This window comes from Mobula hypostoma, assembly GCF_963921235.1.
Source record: "Mobula hypostoma chromosome 11 unlocalized genomic scaffold, sMobHyp1.1 SUPER_11_unloc_1, whole genome shotgun sequence".
Taxonomy (NCBI): Eukaryota; Metazoa; Chordata; class Chondrichthyes; order Myliobatiformes; family Myliobatidae; genus Mobula; species Mobula hypostoma.
In genome coordinates this window covers 559,850-580,305 of record NW_026948140.1, presented here as the reverse complement: position 1 = coordinate 580,305, position 20,456 = coordinate 559,850, and the positions used below count along the sequence as shown (strand labels likewise).

Below are 20,456 nucleotides of genomic sequence, written 5' to 3'. Positions count from 1 at the left end.
AAGAATTAACCATTTTCAGAACCTGCAACCAACCTTCATTAACAAAAGTCATATTAAGTTCTCTCTCCCAATTTTGTTTAATCTTTAGTGAGAGGTTATCTTTCTGCAGTAAAAATAAATTATAAATTCTACTAATGGATCCCTGACATTCTCAGGATTGCTGCCAGTGCTACGTGACAGTGATGGTAAGAATTGGAGGAGATGGCAGTTGAATGCGTGGCTGAGGAGTTGGTGCAGGGAGCAGGGTTTTAGATTTTTAGATCATTGGGATCTCTTCTGGGGAAGATGGACCTGTACAGATTGGATGGGTTGCACCTGAACGCGAGGGGGAGCAATATCCTTGCAGGTAGGTTTGCTAGCATGGTTCGGGAGGGTTTAAACTAATTTGCGAGGGGGATGGGACCCAGAGCGATCGAGCAGTGAAAGAAGTGCATGGAGTAAAGCCAGATCTAACATACAGAGAGGCTTTGAGGAAAGAGAAGCAGAATAAACGGTGTGAAGACAGTAAGGTAGAAGGGCTGAAATGTGTGTACCTCAATGCAAGAAGCATCAGGAACAAAGGTGATGAACTGAGAGCTTGGATACATACATGGAATTATGATGTAGTGGCCATTACAGAGACTTGGCTGGCACCAGGGCAGGAATGGATTCTCAATATTCCTGGATTTCAGTGCTTTAAAAGGGATAGAGAGGGTGGAAAAAGGGGAGGAGGGGTGGCATTACTGGTCAGGGATACTATTACAGCTACAGAAAGGGTGGGTAATGTAGCAGGATCCTCTTTTGAGTCAATATGGGTGGAAGTCAGGAACAGGAAGGGAGCAGTTACTCTACTGCGGATATTCTATAGGCCCCCTGGTAGCAGCAGAGATACAGAGGAGCAGATTGGGAGGCAGATTTTGGAAAGGTGCAAAAATAACAGGGTTGTTATCATGGGTGACTTTAACTTCCCTAATATTGATTGGCACCTGATTAGTTCCAAGGGTTTAGATGGGGAAGAATTTGTTAAGTGTGTCCAGGACGGATTCCTGTCACAGTATGTGGACAGACCGATCAGGGGGAATGCCATACTAGATCTAGTACTAGGTAATGAACCGGGTCAGGTCACAGATCTCTCAGTGGGTGAGCATCTGGGGGACAGTGACCACCGCTCCTTGGCCTTTATAATTATCATGGAAAAGGATAGAATCAAAGAGGACAGGAAAATTTTTAATTGGGGAAAGGCAAATTATGAGGCTATAAGGCTAGAACTTGCGGGTGTGAATCGGGATGATGTTTTTGCAGGGAAATGTACTATGGACATGTGGTCGATGTTTAGAAATCTTTTGCAGGATGTTAGGGATAAAGTTGTCCCATGAGGAAGATAAAGAATGGTAGGGTGAAGGAACCATGGGTGACAAGTGAGGTGGAAAATCTAGTCAGGAGGAAGAAGGCAGCATACATGAGGTTTAGGAAGCAAGGATCAGCTGGGTCTATTGAGGAATATAGGGAAGCAAGAAAGGAGCTTAAGAAGGGGCTGAGAAGAGCAAGAAGGGGGCATGAGAAGGCCTTGGCGAGTAGGGTAAAGGAAAACCCCAAGGCATTGTTCAATTATGTGAAGAAAAAAAGGATGACAGGAGTGAAGGTAGGACTGATTAGCAATAAAGGTGAGAAGATGTGCCTGGAGGCTGTGGAAGTGAGCGAGGCCCTCAATGAATACTTCTGTTCAGTATTCACCAATGAGAGGGAACTTGATGATGGCGAGGACAATATGAGTGAGGTTGATGTTCTGGAGCATGCTGATATTAAGGGAGAGGAGGTGTTGGAGTTGTTAAAATACATTAGGACAGATAAGTCCCAGGGCCCTGACGGAATATTCCCCAGGCTGCTCCACGAGGCGAGAGAAGAGATTGCTGAGCCTCTGGCTAGGATCTTTATGTCCTCGTTGTCCACGGGAATGGTACCAGAGGATTGGAGGGAGGCGAATGTTGTCCCCTTGTTCAAAAAAGGTAGTAGGGATAGTCTGGGTAATTATAGACCAGTGAGCCCTACGTCTGTGGTGGGAAAGCTGTTGGAAAAGATTCTTAGAGATAGGATCTATAGGGATTTAGAGAATCATGGTCTGATCAGGGACAGTCAGCATGGCTTTGTGAAGGGCAGATCATGTCTAACAAGCCTGATAGAGTTCTTTGAGGAGGTGACCAGGCATATAGATGAGGATAGTGCAGTGGATGTGAACTATATGGATTTTAGTAAGGCATTTGACAAGGTTCCACACGGTAGGCTTATTCAGAAAGTCAGAAGGCATGGGATCCAGGGAAGTTTGGCCAGGTGGATTCAGAATTGGCTTGCCTGCAGAAGGCAGAGGGTGGTGGTGGAGGGAGTACATTCAGACTGGAGGATTGTGACTGGTGGTGTCCCACAAGGATCTGTTCTGGGACCTTTACTTTTCATGATTTTTATTAACGACCTGGATGTGGGGGTAGAAGGGTGGGTTGGCAAGTTTGCAGACGACACAAAGGTTGGTGGTGTTGTAGATAGTGTAGAGGATTGTCAAAGATTGCAGAGAGACACTGATAGGATGCAGAAGTGGGCTGAGAAGTGGCAGATGGAGTTCAACCCGGAGAAGTTTGAGGTGGTACACTTTGGAAGGACAAACTCCAAGGCAGAGTACAAAGTAAATGGCAGGATACTTGGTAGTGTGGAGGAGCAGAGGGACCTCGGGGTACATGTCCACAGATCCCTGAAAGTTGCCTCACAGGTGGATAGGGTAGTTAAGAAAGCTTATGGGGTTAGCTTTCATAAGTCGAGGGATAGAGTTTAAGAGTCGCGATGTAATGATGCAGCTCTATAAAACTCTGGTTAGGCCGCACTTGGAGTACTGTGTCCAGTTCTGGTCACCTCACTATAAGAAGGATGTGGAAGCATTGGAAAGGGTACAGAGGAGATTTACCAGGATGCTGCCTGGTTTAGAAAGTATGCATTATGATCAGAGATTAAGGGAGCTAGGGCTTTACTCTTTGGAGAGAAGGAGGATGAGAGGAGACATGATAGAGGTGTACAAGATAATAAGAGGAATAGATAGAGTGGATAGCCAGCGCCTCTTCCCCAGGGCACCACTGCTCAATACAAGAGGACATGGCTTTAAGGTAAGGGGTGGGAAGTTTAAGGGGGATATTAGAGGAAGGTTTTTTACTCAGAGAGTGGTTGGTGCATGGAATGCACTGCCTGAGTCAGTGGTGGAAGCAGATACACTTGTGAAGTTTAAGAGACTACTAGATAGGTATATGGAGGAATTTAAGGTGGGGGCTTATATGGGAGGCAGGGTTTGAGGGTCGGCACAACATTGTGGGCCGAAGGGCCTATACTGTGCTGTACTATTCTATGTTCTATGTTCTTATTCCCACTCTGTTTCCTGCCAATCAGCCAACGCCCTATCCACGTATGTAACTTTCCCATAATTCCATGGGCTCTTATCTTGTTAAGTAGCCTCATGTATGGCACCTCGTCAAAGGCCTTCTGAAAATCCAAATATACAACATCCACTGCATCTCCCTTGTCTAGCCTACTTGTAATTTCCTCAAAAAATTGTAATAGGTTTGTCAGGCAGGATTTTCGTTTAAGGAATCCATGCTGAGTTCTGCCTATCTTGTCATATGCCTCCAGGTACTCTGTAACCTCATCCTTGACAATCGACTCCAACAACTTCCCAACTACCAATGTCAAGCTAACAGGTCTATAATTTCCTTTTTGCTTCCTTGCCCCCTTCTTAAATAGCGGAGTGACATTTGCAATCTTCCAGTCCTCCAGAACCATGCCACAGTCTATCGACTTTTGAAAGATCATCGCTAATGACATTGCAATCTCCACAGCTACTTCCTTCAGAACACGAGGGTGCATTCCATCTGGTCCAGGAGATTTATCTACCTTTTAGACTATTCAGCTTTCTGAGTGCTTTCTCTGTTGTAATTGTGACTGCTCTCACTTCTCTTCCCTACCACCCTAGTGTCTAGTATACTGCTGATATCTTCCTCAGTGAAGACTGATGCAAAATACTCGTTCAGTTCCTCCGCCATCTCCTTATCTCCCATTACAATTTCTCCAGCATCATTTTCTATCAGTCCTACATCTACTCTCACCTGCTTTTTACTCTTTATATAGTTGAAAAAGCTTTTAGTATCCTCTTTGATATTATTAGCTAGCTTCCTTTCATAGTTAATCTTTTCCCTCTTAATGACCTTCTTAGTTTCCTTTTGTAAGCTTTTAAAAACTTCCCAATCCTCTGTCTTCCCACTAATTTTTGCTTCCTTGTATGCCCTCTCCTTTGCTTTAACTTCGGCTTTGACTTCTCTTGTCAACCACAGTTGCATCCTTTTTCCATTCGAAAATATCTTCTTTTTTGAAATGTACCTGCCTTGCACCTTCCTCACTTCTCGCATAAACTCCTGCCACTGCTGCTCTGCATCTTTCCCGCCAGTGTCCCTTTCCAGTCAACTTTGGCCAGTTCCTCTCTCATGCCACTGTAATTTCCTTTACTCCACTGAAATACCGACACATCGGATTTCAGCTTCTCCTTTTCTAATTTCATAGTGAACTCAATCATGTTATGATCACTGCCTCCTCAGGGTTCCTTCATCTCAATCTCTCTAATCACCTCCGATTCATTACACAATACCCAATCCAGTACAGCTGATCCCCTAGTGGGCTCAACAACAAGCTGTTCTAAAAACCCATCTCACAGACATTCTACAAATTCTCTCTCTTGAGATCCAGTGCCGACCTGATTTTCCCAATCCGCTCACATGTTAAAATCCCCCACAATTATCATCACACTGCCCTTCTGACAAGCCTTTTCTATTTCCTTTTGTAATTGGTAGTCCACAGCCCTGCAGCTGTTTGGAGGCCTATAAATAACTGCCATCAGGGTCCTTTTACCCCTGCAATTTCTTAGCTCAACCCATTAAAGATTCTGCACCTTCCGATCCTATATCACCTCTTTCTAATGATTTAATATCATTTCTTACCAATAAAGCCACGCCTGCCCCTCTGCCTACCTTCCTATCCTTCCGATACATCGTGATTGTAATATTGTGATTGTAAATCCACTCTTCTTCTAAACAAATCAACATTTGGAAAGATTGCATTGATATTATCTAATTCTTTAATTTGTTTAGCAATTTTATGTAATTCTATTCTTGTCTGTTTCTTCAATTTAGCTAAATAAGAAATAATCTGACCAGTAAAGAAGCTTTTAACGTATCCCAAATTACTAACTTTGAGATGTTTCCTGTATTATTAAAGAGAAAAAACTCTTTTATCTGAGTTTCAATCAACTCAACAAAATCTGAACTTTGTAACAAATGTTCTGGAAAACGCCAAGGTGGTTTTGTAGAAACAACCTCTTTCAAATCAAATATTAAATTTAAAGGAGCATGATCAGAAATAACAAATGCATCATATTCACATTTCTGAACATTAAGTAAAAGTCGAGGTTCAGATATAAAATAGTCAATTCTCGAATATTTATTATGAACATGTGAAAAAAAGGAATATTCTCTATCAGTAGGATTCATATGTCCCCAGACTTCAATTAAACCATAATCAATTAAAAATAAATTAATAAGTGATGCAGAATGATTAGGGAGTTGATGTCTAGATGATGATTTATCTGATAAGGGATTTAAGCAAGTATTAAAATCTCCACCCAATAATAACATATATTCATTTAAATCAGGTAATACAGTGAAAATATCTTTAAAAAATCAAGGATTATCAACATTTGGTCCATATATATTAACCAAAACCATTTTCTTATTGTAAATTGTTCCTTTAACAATCAATAATCTAGCATTAATATCAGAAATAATATCCTCCTGATTAAAGGGAATATTAGAATCAATAAAAATGGAAATACCCCTAATTTTACTTTGAGCATTTGCGTGAATCTGAGGGGCCTTCCAAAATTTAAAAAATCGATTGTTAGCACATAACCTGACATGTGTCTCCTGTGCAAAGATTATATCAGGTTGGAATCGATTAATAATTTTAAATGTTTTCTTACGCTTAATAGAATGATTCCAACTACGGACATTCCAACTTAAAACACTTAACTGTTTAACTAACATCATAAAACTTTATATCTAAAGAAAACAATTAAACACATGTCAGGATAAGGTAATTTTGAATGGCATTAATAAGCAACAATGATAACAATTTGCGTATGCTCTGGAATTCCATAATGGGAATAAAAAATAGAAATAAAAAAAGAAAAAAACCCACCCAACCTACAAAGCCCAGGAATAAGTCAATATTAATCGACGCAAGCCCTAAGTAAAAGGTACAGATAAAAAAAGGTAACCTGTCTCCCTCTCCGCCTGTGGACATGTAAGACACAGTGTCTTTCTGTCTGCCTTTAATTTCTCCCTTTCCTTTGAAATTTTAATTTTATTCACTCGGATCTTTCAAAGTGATAATTACAACTATAGCTACCTTGAGATGCACTAAAAGGAATCCCGACACAGGTAATGGTAAATCTAAAAAAGACTGACGAAGCTTCTGAAGAGCCAGCATGGGTTAATAGATTAGAGACTCAAATGAGCTCGGTCGTCGCTGAATTAACTCAACTAAAAGAAAATCTTCTTTCTTTGGAGGAAAAAATTGATTCTTTGAGCTTGGATCTTAAAGAAGTAACGTGGAATGTGGCTGATATTTCTTCTCGTTTGGAAAAAGCACAACGTCGAATTGTTGATTTGGAAGATCGTTCTCATCGGAATAATATTTGAGTTGTTGGATTGAAAGAGAAATCAGAATCTGCCGACATATTGGACTATTTTGCTAAAATGTTTCAATCTCTTTTTCCTGAGGCATTTTCACAATTCCCCGACATCGAAATAGCCCATAAGAGTTGGAACACTGAGACAAGGTAAAAACAGACGTGTCATTGTGCGTTTCCTTCGTATTCGAGACAAAGACCGTATTATTAAACTGGCAAGAAAACAAAGACTGTGTAAATTTCAAGGCTCTGAGATTCGTTTCTTTCAAGATTTTCCATGTGAAGTTGTTCAGAAATGTTCTGGATTCGCGACCGTAATGCGAGCGGCCTTTCAAAAACACATGTATCCCTCTCTTCTCTACCCGGCTAAATCAAGGCTTTTCGCTAAAGATTCTGGGGTTCGTATCTTTGAGGATGCATTGTGTTTTATTAATTCTCTCCCGGATGAGCCTGAAGCCTGAAGTTAAAAAGACTTACAATTATTCGATCGTTTCGCATTATAAGGAATGATGAGATCGGAAGAATTGAGAAATACATAAAGTTTTGGTATTAAAAAAGTACCTTTACCTTTGAAATAGACTGGTTTGGATGGTTTTCATATTAGAAGATATTTTATGGGATCTGTTGGAAGACTGTAGAAATTTTAAACCATTTAGAATTTCTTTCTGTTTGCTACATATATGAATTACTTGTTTTTTTTGCTTTGTATGCTTTTGTTAAGAACTTTTAACTCACTATTCGGGATCCACAAACACTAGAGGGATATTTTGACCACTGCCCGCATACTCGCATCTTAACCAGAAGTGACACGTCTCTCATCACCCTGGTCCTTCAAAAGCCAAAGTAAATCCAAGAAGCTAGGAAAACTAGCACAGACTACTGTGGTTAGGCCCCAACCCCATCATAAATTAACCACAAGCTTCTACCACTTTATACCCATACAGCAATGAACCAAAAGATTGAACACTAAAGTCACAATTAAACAATGTAATCCTAAAAGGAGAAATAGGATGAACTCTAATCTTAACTCTAGCTAGATATTAAAGGAATAGAAATGAAAAATTCGGGGCTCAAGGAATGGAGAAGGTCAGGAAATAAAAAGGAGAAGTGAGATTAGCGGACAATTTACCTTTAACAGTTTAAACAAACAGGGCAGGCCGATATTTTAGCAACAGTCAGGGGCTGCAGCGGAACTCGACAAACAGGTTTGGTAAAGCAATGCCGAGAATGGGTGGGGGGGGGTAGGGTGGAACATTCCAGATGGGGGAGATACACAAACCCAGGTTTAAACAGAGAGCACCTGAGTTTTTACAGCACATTCCCTTGAGGAAGCCACAGGAGTGGTGAAACTGGAGACTCTCCCAGTCACTGCACAATCCCAGATCACCCCACTTAGTCCCTAAAAAAACTCCCAACCCCAAAATACTATCCATAAGCAATAACTCCACCATTTTGACTTAAACTCCAGAATGGAGTTAACAAGGAGGAAGATCCTAATAAAGGCAAGCTGGGGACTGAGAGGATGACAACGTGGGCCAAAAACAAAGTGGCAGGGTGAAGTGATACTGCATCTCCAGTACGAGATCCACAAACCCGAGAGGGATATTTTGCCCACTGCCCGCATACTCGCATCCTAACCAGAAGTGACACGTCTCTCATCATCCTGGTCCTCAAAAGCCAAAGTAAATCCAAGAAGCTGGGAAAACTAGCACAGACTACTGTGGTTAGGCCCCAACCCCAACATAAATTAACCGCAAGCTTCTACCACTTTATACCCACAGAGCAGTGAACCAACAGGTTGAACACTAAAGTCACAATTAAACAATGTAATCCTAAAAGGCAAAATAGGATGAAATCCTAACCCATGTCAGTGTCCCCTGAGGCCATACTCTTCACCATGGACAGTGAAAGCCTGTACACCAATATAGAAAGGGACAGGGGTATAGAAGCAGTGAGGGATATCCTACAGAACAACCCTCAGCTACAGAGACCAGATGAGGCCTTGATAGAACGCCTTCACCTCAGCCTGACTGAAAATGACTTTGAATTCAATGATGAATTCTACTTACAAGTCAAGGGCGCAGCAATGGGAAAGACGTTTTTTCCAGCCTATGCCAATATATACATGACAAAGTGGGAGGAAACAGTTTATCCAAAGTGCCCCAAAGATCCCATGTGTCTCTACACATACCTGGATGACATCTGGGGAGTGTGGACACACTCGGAGGTAGAATTAGAGGAGTTTATTCAAATCCTAAACACCCATCATCCATCGATTAAGGTTAAGGCCGCAACAAATAGGGAGAAAATTGACTTCCTGGACACTACGGTATTTAAACTAGCACCAGAAAATGACAGCCAGAAACTAGGCACCAAAGTATTCTTTAAAACCACAGACACACACGCCCTCCTACACACAGGGAGCCACCATCCCAAACACACTTTCAGAGGCATTGTCAAAGGACAGCTGACCTGGTTTCACCACATTTGCACCAGGGCAGAGGACTTCCACCAAGCCACTCTTATCCTCTTCTCTGGACTCAGACACATCAAATCTGACTTTTTAAAAAGTATCACAAATCCCCCACCACAGGACAACACAGAAACTACCCTTGATAACTGGATACAGTGGGATGGCAGTGGATATCCACAGGACAGTCAAAACACACTTTGAAGAACTAAAAGCAGAAGGGGGGACACTGGGACAATACACCACAGTTTCAGCCTTCAAAAGGGGTAGAAACTTAAAAGACATACTAGTCAGTACCAAAGTACGAGCAATGCCAAACTGCGAGGTGGAAAACTGCAGGGCATGCATATACATAAGAATTTCAAAAAGCATATACAACAGAGCTACAAGAAAGTGGGCTGAGATAGACCAGAGGATAAGGTGCGAACAAAAGAATGTAGTATATGCAATCCAGGGCAAACAATGCCATATTATATACATAGGGGAGACGGGCAACAGCTTGACAACCAGAGTCACGGGACACCTCAGTAATATCACAAGAGGAAACCAAAACAGACCAGTTCGTATTTTTAAAAACGCAAACACGAGGAAATCTGCAGATGCTGGAATTTCAAGCAACACACATAAAAGTTGCTGGTGAACGCAGCAGGCCAGGCAGCATCTCTAGGAAGAGGTACAGTCGACTTTTCCGGCCGAGACCCTTCGTCAGGACTAACTGAAAGAAGAGCTAATAAGAGATTTGAAAGTCGGAGGAGGAGGGGGAGATCCAAAATGATAGGAGAAGACAGGAGGGGGAGGGATGGAGCTAAGAGCTGGACAGTTGATTGGCAAAAGGGATATGAGAGGATCATGGGACAGGAGGCCTAGCGAAAAAGAAAAGGGGGAGAGGGGCAAAAGCCCAGAGGATGGGCAAGGGGTATAGTGAGAGGGACAGAGGGAGAAAAAGGAGGGAGAGAAAAAGAATGTGTGTATATAAATAAATAACAGATGGGGTACGAGGGGGAGGTGGGGCATTAGCGCAAGTTAGAGAAGTCAATGTTCATGCCATCAGGTTGGAGGCTATCCAGACGGAATATAAGGTGGTGTTCCTCCAACCTGAGTGTGGCTTCATCTTTACAGTAGAGAAGGCCATGGATAGACATATCAGAATGGGAATGGGACGTGGAATTAAAATGTGTGGCTACTGGGAGATCCTGCTTACTCTGGCGGACAGAGCGTAGGTGTTCAGTCTCGCCAATATATGGAAGGCCACATCGGGAGAGGAGGCCATGTATGGACATATCTGAATGAGAGTGGGAAGCAGAGTTGAAGTGGGTGGCTACTGGGAGATCCTGTCTGTTGTGGCAGACGGAGCGGAGGTGCTCGACGAAGCGGTCCCCCAATCTGCGTCAGGTTTCACCGATGTAGAGGAGGCCGCACCGGGAGCACCGGATGCAATAGATGACCCCAACAGACTCACAAGTGAAGTGTTGCCATCACCTGGAAGGACTGTTTGGAGCCCTGAATGGTGGTAAGAGAGGAGGTATAGGGGCAGGTGTAGCACTCGTGCTTACAGGGATAAGTGCTGGGTGGGAGATCCGTGGGGAGGGACGTGTGGATCAGGGAGTCGCAGAGGGACTGATCCCTGTGGAAAGCGGAGAGGGAAAGATGCGTCCGCAGCAACAGACAGGATCTCCCAGTAGCCACCTACTTCAACTCTGCTGTCCCACTCCCATTCAGTTATATCCATATATGGCCTCCTCTACTGCCATGATGAGGCTAAACTCAGGTTGGAGGAGCAACACCTCATATACCGTCTAGGTAGTCTCCAGCCACTTGGCATGAACACAGAATTCTCCAACTTCTGGTAATTCCCTCCCCCTCCCTTCCCCTATCCCTATGTCACTCTGCCCCCTCCCCCAGCTGCCTATCACCTCCCTCATGGTTCTGCCTCCTTCTACTTCCCATTGTGTTTTCCCCTATTCTTTCTTCACCTTTCCTGCCTATCACCTCCCTGCCTCCCCTCTCCCACCCCTTTATCTTTCCCCTTACTGGTTTTTCACCTAGCACCTGCCAGTCTTCTCTTTCCCATCCTCCTTCCACCTTCTTTATAGGGCCTTTGCCCCTTCCCCCTACAGTCCTGACGAAGGGTTCCAGCCCGAAACGTCGACCAATCTTTTCGATGGATGCTGCCCGACCTGCTGAGTTCCTCCAGCGTGTTGTGAGTGTTGCTTTGCCCCCAGCATCTGCAGAGTATTTTGTGTTTCCGGTTGAGACCTCCCTGAAATGAGTTTTTGCTGGGTGACATGTCTGGAAGCCTGAAGGCACACACTCAGCGATTCAACAACAGCTTCTTCCCCTCTGCCATCCGATTTCTAAATGGACATTGAACCTATGAACACTACCTATTTAAAAAAAATCTGTTGTTGCCCTAGTTCTTAATTTATGTATTTAAAACACATACACAAACACACACATATTTATTGTAATTCAGTTTTTCTATATTTATTTATGTATTGCATTAACCTGCTGCTGCAGCAATGTTAACGACCCAGCGGTCAAACGCGCAGGCGTAAAGGTCGGAGATAATTTTGGAAATCGCGCATGCGCTTAGTGGACGAAAGGCTCTGGATGGTCGGTAGCAGGTGGGTGTGGGTTCCGGGAAGGGAAGGGTTTCGTCTGCGTCCGCACCGCAATACTATGGCCCCGCAAAACCGGGACAGTCCCGATTTTTTTCCTTCTCTCTCAGCCCTACGATCCGACTCGGCCCTCGGAGAGCTTTCTGCTGATGAGCAAAGGTGTTGGCGTCATTTGTCGGCGCATGCGCATCACTGGGTCCATGACGGATAAATGGTAGTTTTCTGGGTTTTGAGGCGGCCATGGGTGACATTTCGTCCCTTTACCCAGCACGCCAATCTGTACAGCTTGTTTGGAAGCGCAGATGGAGGGAATGGATGTGCCAAACTTTGCCGAGCTCCAGCTATCTAAATCCAAGGATTAAGAACTCGGAACAAAATTACAGTTCTGAGTTAATCGTGAATGAAGAGTCTACCTTCCAGTCAATGAAAATGTCAAACAATACACACAAAATGCTGGAGGAGCTCGGCATCTATGGAAAAGAGTAAATAGTGGATGTTTTCGTTCGAGACCTTCATCAGGACTGGAAAGGTGGGGGGGGGGAGTCAGAATAAAAAGTTGGGGGAGGAGAGGAAGAAGTACAAGGTGGCAGGTGAAAAGTGAAACGGGAGAGGAGGAGTCGTGAAGTAAAGAACTGGAAATATGATTGGTGAAAGAGGAAGGGCTGGAGAAAGGAATACCTGATAGGAGAGGACAGAGATCATGGAAGAAAAGGAAGGGGAGGGAGCACCAGAGGGAGGTGATGGGCAGGTAAGAAGAGAAGGTATGAGAGGGAAACAAGAATGGGGAATGATGAAGGAGGGGGTTGTTTCTGGAAGTTAAAGAAATCCATGTTCGTGCCATCGGTTTGGAGGCTATCCAGATGGAACATAAGGTGTTGTTCTTCCAACCTAAGTGTATGCTCATTGTGACAGTAGAGAGGGCCGTGGACTGACATGTCAGAATGGGAAGTAGAATTGAAATAGGTGGCCACTGGGAAATACTGCCTTTTGAGGCAGACAAAGTAACAGTGCTTGATGAAGTGGTCTTTCAGTCTATGTGAGGTCTCACTGATAAAGAGGGTGCCACATCGGGAGCACTGGGTACAGTAGATGACCCAAACAGGTTCACAGGTAAAGTGTCGCTTCACCTGAAAGAACTGTTTGGTCTCCCGAATGATAGTAAGGGAGGAGGTATAGAGACAGGTGTGGCACGTGTTCCGCTTGCAAGGATAAGTGCCAGAAGGGAGATCAGTGGGGAGGGATGATTGGACAAGGGTTTTGCTCAGGGTGCGATGGCTGTGGGGAATCGGTGGAAGGGAAAGATGTGCTTTGTAGTGGGATCCGGTTGGAGATGGCAGAGGTTATGGCGATTTATGTGCTGGAAGCAGAGGCTTGTGGAGTGGTAGGTCAGGACAAAAGAAACTCGGTCCCTGGCGTGGCAGCAGGAAGATTGGATGAGGGCAGATGTGCACGGAAAGGAAGAGATGCGGGTAAGGGCAGTGTTGATGATGGAGGAAGGGAAGCCCATTTCTTTGAAGTAGGATGACGTTTCAGTTGTTTCGGAATGAAAAGCCTCATCCAGTGAGCAGGTCTGCCAGAGATAGACAAACTGGAAAAGGGAATGGCATTTTTACAAGTGACAGGGTGTTAAGATATTTTTGAGAGTCAGTGGGTTTATAAAAGATATCAGATAAATTGGCCCCAGAGATGGAGACATAGAAATCGAGAAAGGGGAGAGAGGTGTCAGAAATGGACCAAGTAAATTTGAGGGTAAGGTGGAAGTTGGAGGCAAAGTTAATGAAATTGACAAGCTGAGCATGTGTGTAAGAAGCAGCAACAATAAAGTATGACTATGACAATGCAGTGTAGGAAGAGTTGTGAAGCGATGCTGGTGTAGGCTTGAAACATGAATTGTTCCATGTATCCAACAAAAAGGCGGGCATAGCTGGGACCCATACGAGGATCAGTTCTGCCAGACAGAGGAAACTAGTGATGTGGGGGAACTGGTTGTGTCCGTTGACCAGGGTAACAAGTGACCTATAGCTCTCACATCACAAAATTGCCACACTCCAATGAGAAAAACTAGTGCCCCCCCCCCTTTATGTAACACACGCAAAATACTGGAGGAACTCAGCAGAAGAGGCAACATCTGTGGAAAAAAGTACAGTCGATGTTTTGGGCGGAGACTCTTCGGCAGGACTGGAGGAAAAAAAGAGAGTAGATTTAAAAGGTTGGGGAGGGCAGAGAGAAAAACAAGGTGATAGGTGAAACCGGGAGGAGGAGGGATGAAGTAAATAGCTGGGAAGTTGATTGGTGAAAGAGATACAGACTGGAGAAGGGGGAGTCTGATAAGTAGGGATAGAAGGCCATGAAGAAAGAAAAGGGGGAGGAGCACCAGAGGGAGGTGATGGGCAGGCAAGGAGATAAGAGTGAAAAAAGGATGGGAACTGGTCAAGGAGAGGGTGGGGGAATGGGGCCATTACCAAAAGTTCGAGAAATCAATTTTCATGTCATCAGGGTTGAGGCTACCCAGACGGAATATAAGGTGTTCCTCCAACATGAGCATGGCCTCATCACGATAGTCGAGGACGGGCCTATTGAAGGTGGGCAGAATTGTGATACAGACAAAAACAGAGAACTTGAAATCAGTCTGGGTGCCTGCACTGTGTCCAGTTAGAAGATAAGTTTCTCCAACTTGGGTTGAACCTTGCTGTAATAATGTCAAATCAGAGCTTACCATAGAGACTAAAATTACCTCATATGAACTATTGTCCTTCACCCATTGATGACTTTTGTAAATCTTTTTACAGGTTAGAAACAGCAAAGAATTCGTGTACTGGAATCTCAAACACAACAAGAAGTTAATTTTGCTGCCCCTGTCCAGATATTTAAGGAGTGACCAGATGTCTCCTTTGTAATACCACTATATCTGTTGTTGATCCTCGGAGATAAAGAAGTATCTCATCCCAGCTGGAAACATGCTTTGTATCTGAAATGAAGTTTTCTGTTGTAACTCAGTGAATTCCATTGGAACGGAGGTGCTGAGAACAGACCAGCATTTGTTCACTGGAGATCAGTTCTTCAACTGCATTGATTGTGTGAGGGATTCACTATGTCTGATGTCTGACTTGATGAATTGCCAAGGAATTGATAGCGGGGAGGTGTCATTCACCTGGTCTCAGTGCAGTAATGCTGACCTGCACCAGTGAGTTCAGAATGGGTAGAGGCCATTTACCTGTTCTGTGCATGGGAGGGCATCTACGCAGTCATCCAGCCTGAAGATACATCAGCAAGTTCACACCATTGTGAAAAAGTTCACTTGCTCTCACTGCAGGAAGTGATTCGTTCTGTTATTCAAGCTTAAAATACATTAGAAAATTCACAGCAGTGAGAGGCTGTTCATTTGCTCTGTATGTGGGAAGAGATTCACTCGCTCATCCCACCTATAGACACACCAGTGATTTGTTATGGGGGAGAGCGTTAACTGTTCCATGTATGGGAGGAGATGCACTCAGTCATCTGATCGGCTGACGCACTGGGAAGAGGCCATAGATCTGCTCTGAATGTGGGAAGGGATTCACTTGGTCATCCCACGTACATGCACATCAGTTAGTTTCACTGGAGAGAGGCTGTTCACCAGCTCAGACAGTGGGAAGGGATTGCTTCGATCATCTGACCTAATGGCATACCAGTCAGTTCACACTGGGGAGATGCCGTTCACCTGCTCAGATTGTGGGAAGGGATTCACTCATTTATGTCACTTAATGATACACCGGCGAATTCACACTGGGGAGAGGCCATTCACCTGCTCAGACTGTGGAAAGGCATTTGCTCGGTCATCAAACCTACAGAGACACCAGCGAGTTCACACAGGAGAGAGGCCATTCACCTGTTCTGTGTGTGGGAAGGGATTCACTCAGTTAAGCAACCTTCAGACACACCAGTCCGTTCACACTGGGAAGAGGCCGTACATCTGCTCTGAATGTGGGAAGGGATTCACTCAGTCATCCCACCTACAGACACACCAGTCGGTTCACACTGAAGAGAGGCCATTCACCTGCTCAGACTGTGGGAAGGGATTCACTCGGTCATCTCAGCTACTGGCACACCAGTCAGTTCACACTGGCGAAATGCCATTTACCTGCTCTGACTGTGGGAAGGGATTTCCTCGGTCATCTGAACTGAAGTTACATCAGCGAGTTCACACTGGGGAGAGGCCGTTCACATGCTCTGAATGTGGGAAAGCGTTTACTCAGTCATCCAACCTTGTGACGCATCGGCGAACTCACACTAGGGAAAAAGTTTAAATAAGTGGCACGCTGGATATTTCACCATTGCGGTTGCTGAAAGCAGAGGCAAGTTCAAAAGTGGCTGTTGGTGTTGAGCTCTGCAATTATTGCTGCTGCTTATCTCAACCATTTCTGACCCTGGGCATGGGAGGAGCTTCTTCTGCTGATATTCACCTTTAGTGGCACAGGAGTTTAATATTTAGGATCTGTGTCAAATAAATCAGTTCTATTTTAAACGATGTCTCAGGTACTTAGTGAATTTACAACACACCCAGTGAAGTCAACTCAGCCCAGCTGGTGCCTACCAGTATTTCTATTCCAAAACAGTCCTTTTGAATCCATCCGTGCTGTTCACTGCTTGATCTTCCTGTGTGATGGGATCCAAACAGTCACCTCTCTGTGGGTGAATAGGTTTCCCTTGAATTTCTTGCATGACTTTCTGCAGGCTGAAGAAGACCATAAGACAAAGGAGCAGAATTAGGCCATTTAGCCCATTGAGTCTGCTTCGCTGTTCAATCATGGCTGATCCTTTTTCCTTCTCCTTAGCCTCACAAGATGAGATGATTGCAGTTATGTGTAATGTTTTCTTTGTGCCTCAAATTTCTGGGCTGAGAAAGAAGGACATTGGTAGTTAATCTCCTTATTCCTGCTCCTTTCAACGTTATAGGTCATTCTCACTGCTTTTAAAGCGCTGTGTCTCACACAACTGGCTTGTTAGAATATACCACTGTAACTCTGGCTTCGGGTAACGGCTTAATAAATAGGGTGATAGCCCCCGGCCCGGCCAAACTTAAGAAATCTTGTTTGGGTGGATGCTGCGAGATGTGTCCCCTGTTACAAATCAGTACCCTGAAATAACAAACAGTACACAATATGCAATTAAACTTTATAATTCTTACTTTGACTTTATGGTTAGTAGAGAAAAGAATTTTTTTTTGAAGTTTTTTTTGAAATAAAAGGAAAAAAGGGCCCAATCTTATTAAGCAGTCTGTTGCGCAAAGTTGGAGCTCACTGATAAGTCAATCGTTCACCATCGACCTCGGATCATCGCTGCCCTTCGGAGCCTCGCTCCGAGTCCACCCTGTCTCTTCATTGGCGTCTTCTCTCCTCATCTTTCCCCAGCAAAAGCCAGCAAAAAATCTACTTCCAGATTCACAAGACAGAGCAACAAAATCCTGATTGGCTAACATGCATGCCACAGTCTGTTATCTCCAGCCATAACCCAAACATTACTGCTATAGAGAAACCATTACCTCAGCAGTGAACATTACAGAGAAGCCACTTCATTCGCCTTAGCAGTGAAACATTACAGTGCGTTACACCACTGTCCTCTAAAATCTGAAAGCAGAATAGGGAACCATTAGTTGGATAAATAAACTCTTCTCTGGCTTCCAGCTGGGCACAGTTGTGAATTATAACGATGTTTCAATGACAAACTCTCCCATCTTCTTCAGGGATGATGCCTGGGCATGTCCAGTCCAGTGGTATTTATAGCCTTTCACCCATTGATGTCTTTTGAAAACTTTTACAGGACAGAAAAGGCAAAGGATTTGTGTACAGCAATATCAAATACAACTCATGAGTTCTGTGAATGTCAGATCATGAGCACTTGAATACCATTGATCTTTGAATGTGCCATTGCAGATATTAAATAGCATTCTAGATAGATACCACACCAGTCATAGTAAGGAGAACCCGGCCACCTGTCAGATTTGGATGAAGCAACCTGTAGCTAAACCTTGTAAATTATCTTCAAGTTATTGAAGAAGTGAACACTAGGTCCTGAGAATATTCCAACATATCATCACTAGAGATCAGACGCTCAACTGCTTGAAGTGTGCATAACAGCAGTATATATCAGTTGTTGCCTTGGAAAATAAGGCATATCTCATCCCAGCTTGAATTGTTCATTTGTTTTGTGTCTAAAATGAAGTTTTCTAGTTTGCACTAAAAAGGCCATTTATCTGCTCAGACTGGAAAAGGATTCATTCAGTTATCCCAACTTGTGAGGCAATAGTGATTTCACACTGAGGCTGCAAAGTGGTTTACCAATGTTCACACAGGGGAGGTAGTTTAAATAACTCTATGTTGAATTTTTTAACATCACATTTGGTGAGCCCAGTTGAAAATTTAACAGTGAATGTTGGTGTCGGATTATGCAGTTATTTCTGCTGATCATCACACCTGGAGCTGAACCCTGGTCACTTGACACAGGAGGGGTTCGTTTTGATGACATTAGCTTTTAATTGGGTTGTTGTTAAATACTGTAGACATGTCATAAATAAATCAGTTCTATTTTAAATCTTGTGTCCCTTGTCCTTGCTGCCTGTGCACACATTCATTGTACTGTAGAGTGGCCATTCTTGCCCTCTGGTCCCTTCTTTTCTCTATCCCTGTTCACTCAGCTTCCTTTAAATTCATCCTTGCTGTTCATCTCCAACTTTCCCTATTGTGATGATTTCTGAATGGTCACCACTCTCTGGATGAAGTGACGTCACTGATCAACTAGTCTCTGATAAGTTACACTCATTCTTCCTTCAAACTTAATTAACTTGTGCACAAGGGCAACAGTCCAACCTTGTCTCTGAATTTCTCTGAAACTTCTGCTCAGAATTGTCAAATTATTATGGGTATTGATGAATTGAAATTATGCATCTTGACACCACTTCTTCAGAATAAATTGTTGACATTACAGGTCGAGACCCTTCATCATTCACACTAGGTCTTGCTATTCCCCACGCCTCCCCTAATCCCCATCTGCTCTCCCCATCTCACGATTGCCCCCTTCTCTGGGTCTCCCCTCTCAACAGTCTCTAGGTGGTTTCACACCCCTCTCCTCTGTCCCTTGTCTGGGTTGCTCAGTTTTCTCAAACATGTCTCTGGGATGCCTCCCTCAACCATCATCTCTGGGCTGCTCCCATTCTCCCAATGTCTGTCGCCTCTTTACCCACTTCCTCCTTCACTATATCACTCCCTTCTGCCCTCCCCTATCTATTGGGTGACTCATTCCCCTGCTCAGTTTGGGTCTCACACTTTCTCTCCCCACCCCCTCCAGCTTTAACATAGAAAACCTACAGCACAATACAGGCCCTTCGGCCCACAAAGGTGTGCCAAACACGTCCTTACCTGAGAAATTAGCCCCCTATTTTTCTGAGCTCCGTATAACTGTTCAAGAGTCTCTTAAAAGATCCTATTGTATCCGCCTCCACCACTGTGGCTGGCAGCCCATTCCACATACTCACCACTCTGCGTAAAAAACTTACCCCTGACGGCCCCCTCTGTACCCACTTCCAAGCACCTTAAAACTGTGCCCTCTCGTGCTAGCCTTTTCAGCCCTGGGAAAAAACCTCTGACTATCCACGTGATCAATGCCTCTCATCATCTTATACATCTTTATCAAATGACCTCTCATCCTCTGTCGCTCCAAGGAAGAAAGGTGGAGTTCACTCTATGGTTTCCACATCCTTCCTGTAGTGAGGTGATCAGAACTGAGCACAGTACTCCAAGTTGGGTCTGACCAGGGCAGCAGCTTTGACTGTCTTATGGACTCGGACCCCAAGATTCCTCCGATCTTCCACACTGCCAAGAGTCTTACTATTAATACTATATTCTGCCATCCCATTTGACCGCCTCACACTTAACTGGGTTGAACTCAATCTACCATTTCTCTACCCAGTTTTGCATCCTATCAATGTCCAGCTGTAACCTCTGACAGTCCTCCACACTACCATCAACACCTCCAACCTTTGTGTCATCAGCAAATTTACTAACCCATCCCTCCACTTCTTCATCCAGGTCATTTATAAAAATCACAAAGAGTAGGGGTCCCAGAACAGAATCCTGAGGCAGACCACTGGTCACTGACTTCCATGCAGAATATGACCTGTCTACAACCACTCTTTGCCTTCTGTGGGCAAGCCAGTTCTGGATCCACAAAACAATGTCCCCTTGGATACCATGCTTCCTTACTTTCTCAATAAGCCTTGCATGGCTGAAATCCATATACATTACATCTACTGCTCTACCTTTATCAATGTGTTTAGTCACATCCTCAAAAAATTCAATCAGGTCACCCACTTCCCTCAGCTTCACAGCTTCCATCACCAGGTCAACCTTGCCCCCTTCTATATCCTCAATTACCCCCCACCCCGTCTCTGGGTTACCCCTGCCCCATCTCCCTCAGCCCATTTCTATGTCGCCCCTTTCCACCTCCTCTGCTTACCACCACCCTTACCCCATCTCTGGGTCACCCTCTTCCCCACGCATTCATCTCTCCAGGTCTCCTATTGCTCTCCCTCCCCTGCCAGTGGGTTGCCTCCTTCCCGTAGTCTCTGGAGCTCCTTCCCCATTCC

At 44.2% G+C, this 20,456-nt stretch overlaps 1 protein-coding gene across 5 annotated transcripts in view; it reads left to right on the top strand.

Annotated features, from left to right (window-relative positions):
* The window catches only part of LOC134341263 (zinc finger protein 239-like), a 56,329-nt gene extending 37,944 nt beyond the window's left edge, over positions 1-18,385 (top strand). For 2 of the 5 annotated variants that reach the window (XM_063039125.1, XM_063039122.1), the window contains exon 2: positions 14,626-18,385. In XM_063039125.1, the coding sequence (XP_062895195.1) occupies positions 15,379-16,122 (744 nt within the window). In that variant the 5' untranslated portion in view covers positions 14,626-15,378 and the 3' untranslated portion in view covers positions 16,123-18,385. Of the gene's footprint in view, positions 1-6,626; positions 7,273-11,812; positions 11,843-12,316; positions 12,366-14,625 lie in introns of those variants that run through there. The other 3 variants (XM_063039121.1, XM_063039123.1, XR_010016739.1) reach the window with 3 other exon arrangements.
* Positions 18,386-20,456: the final 2,071 nt, after the last annotated feature.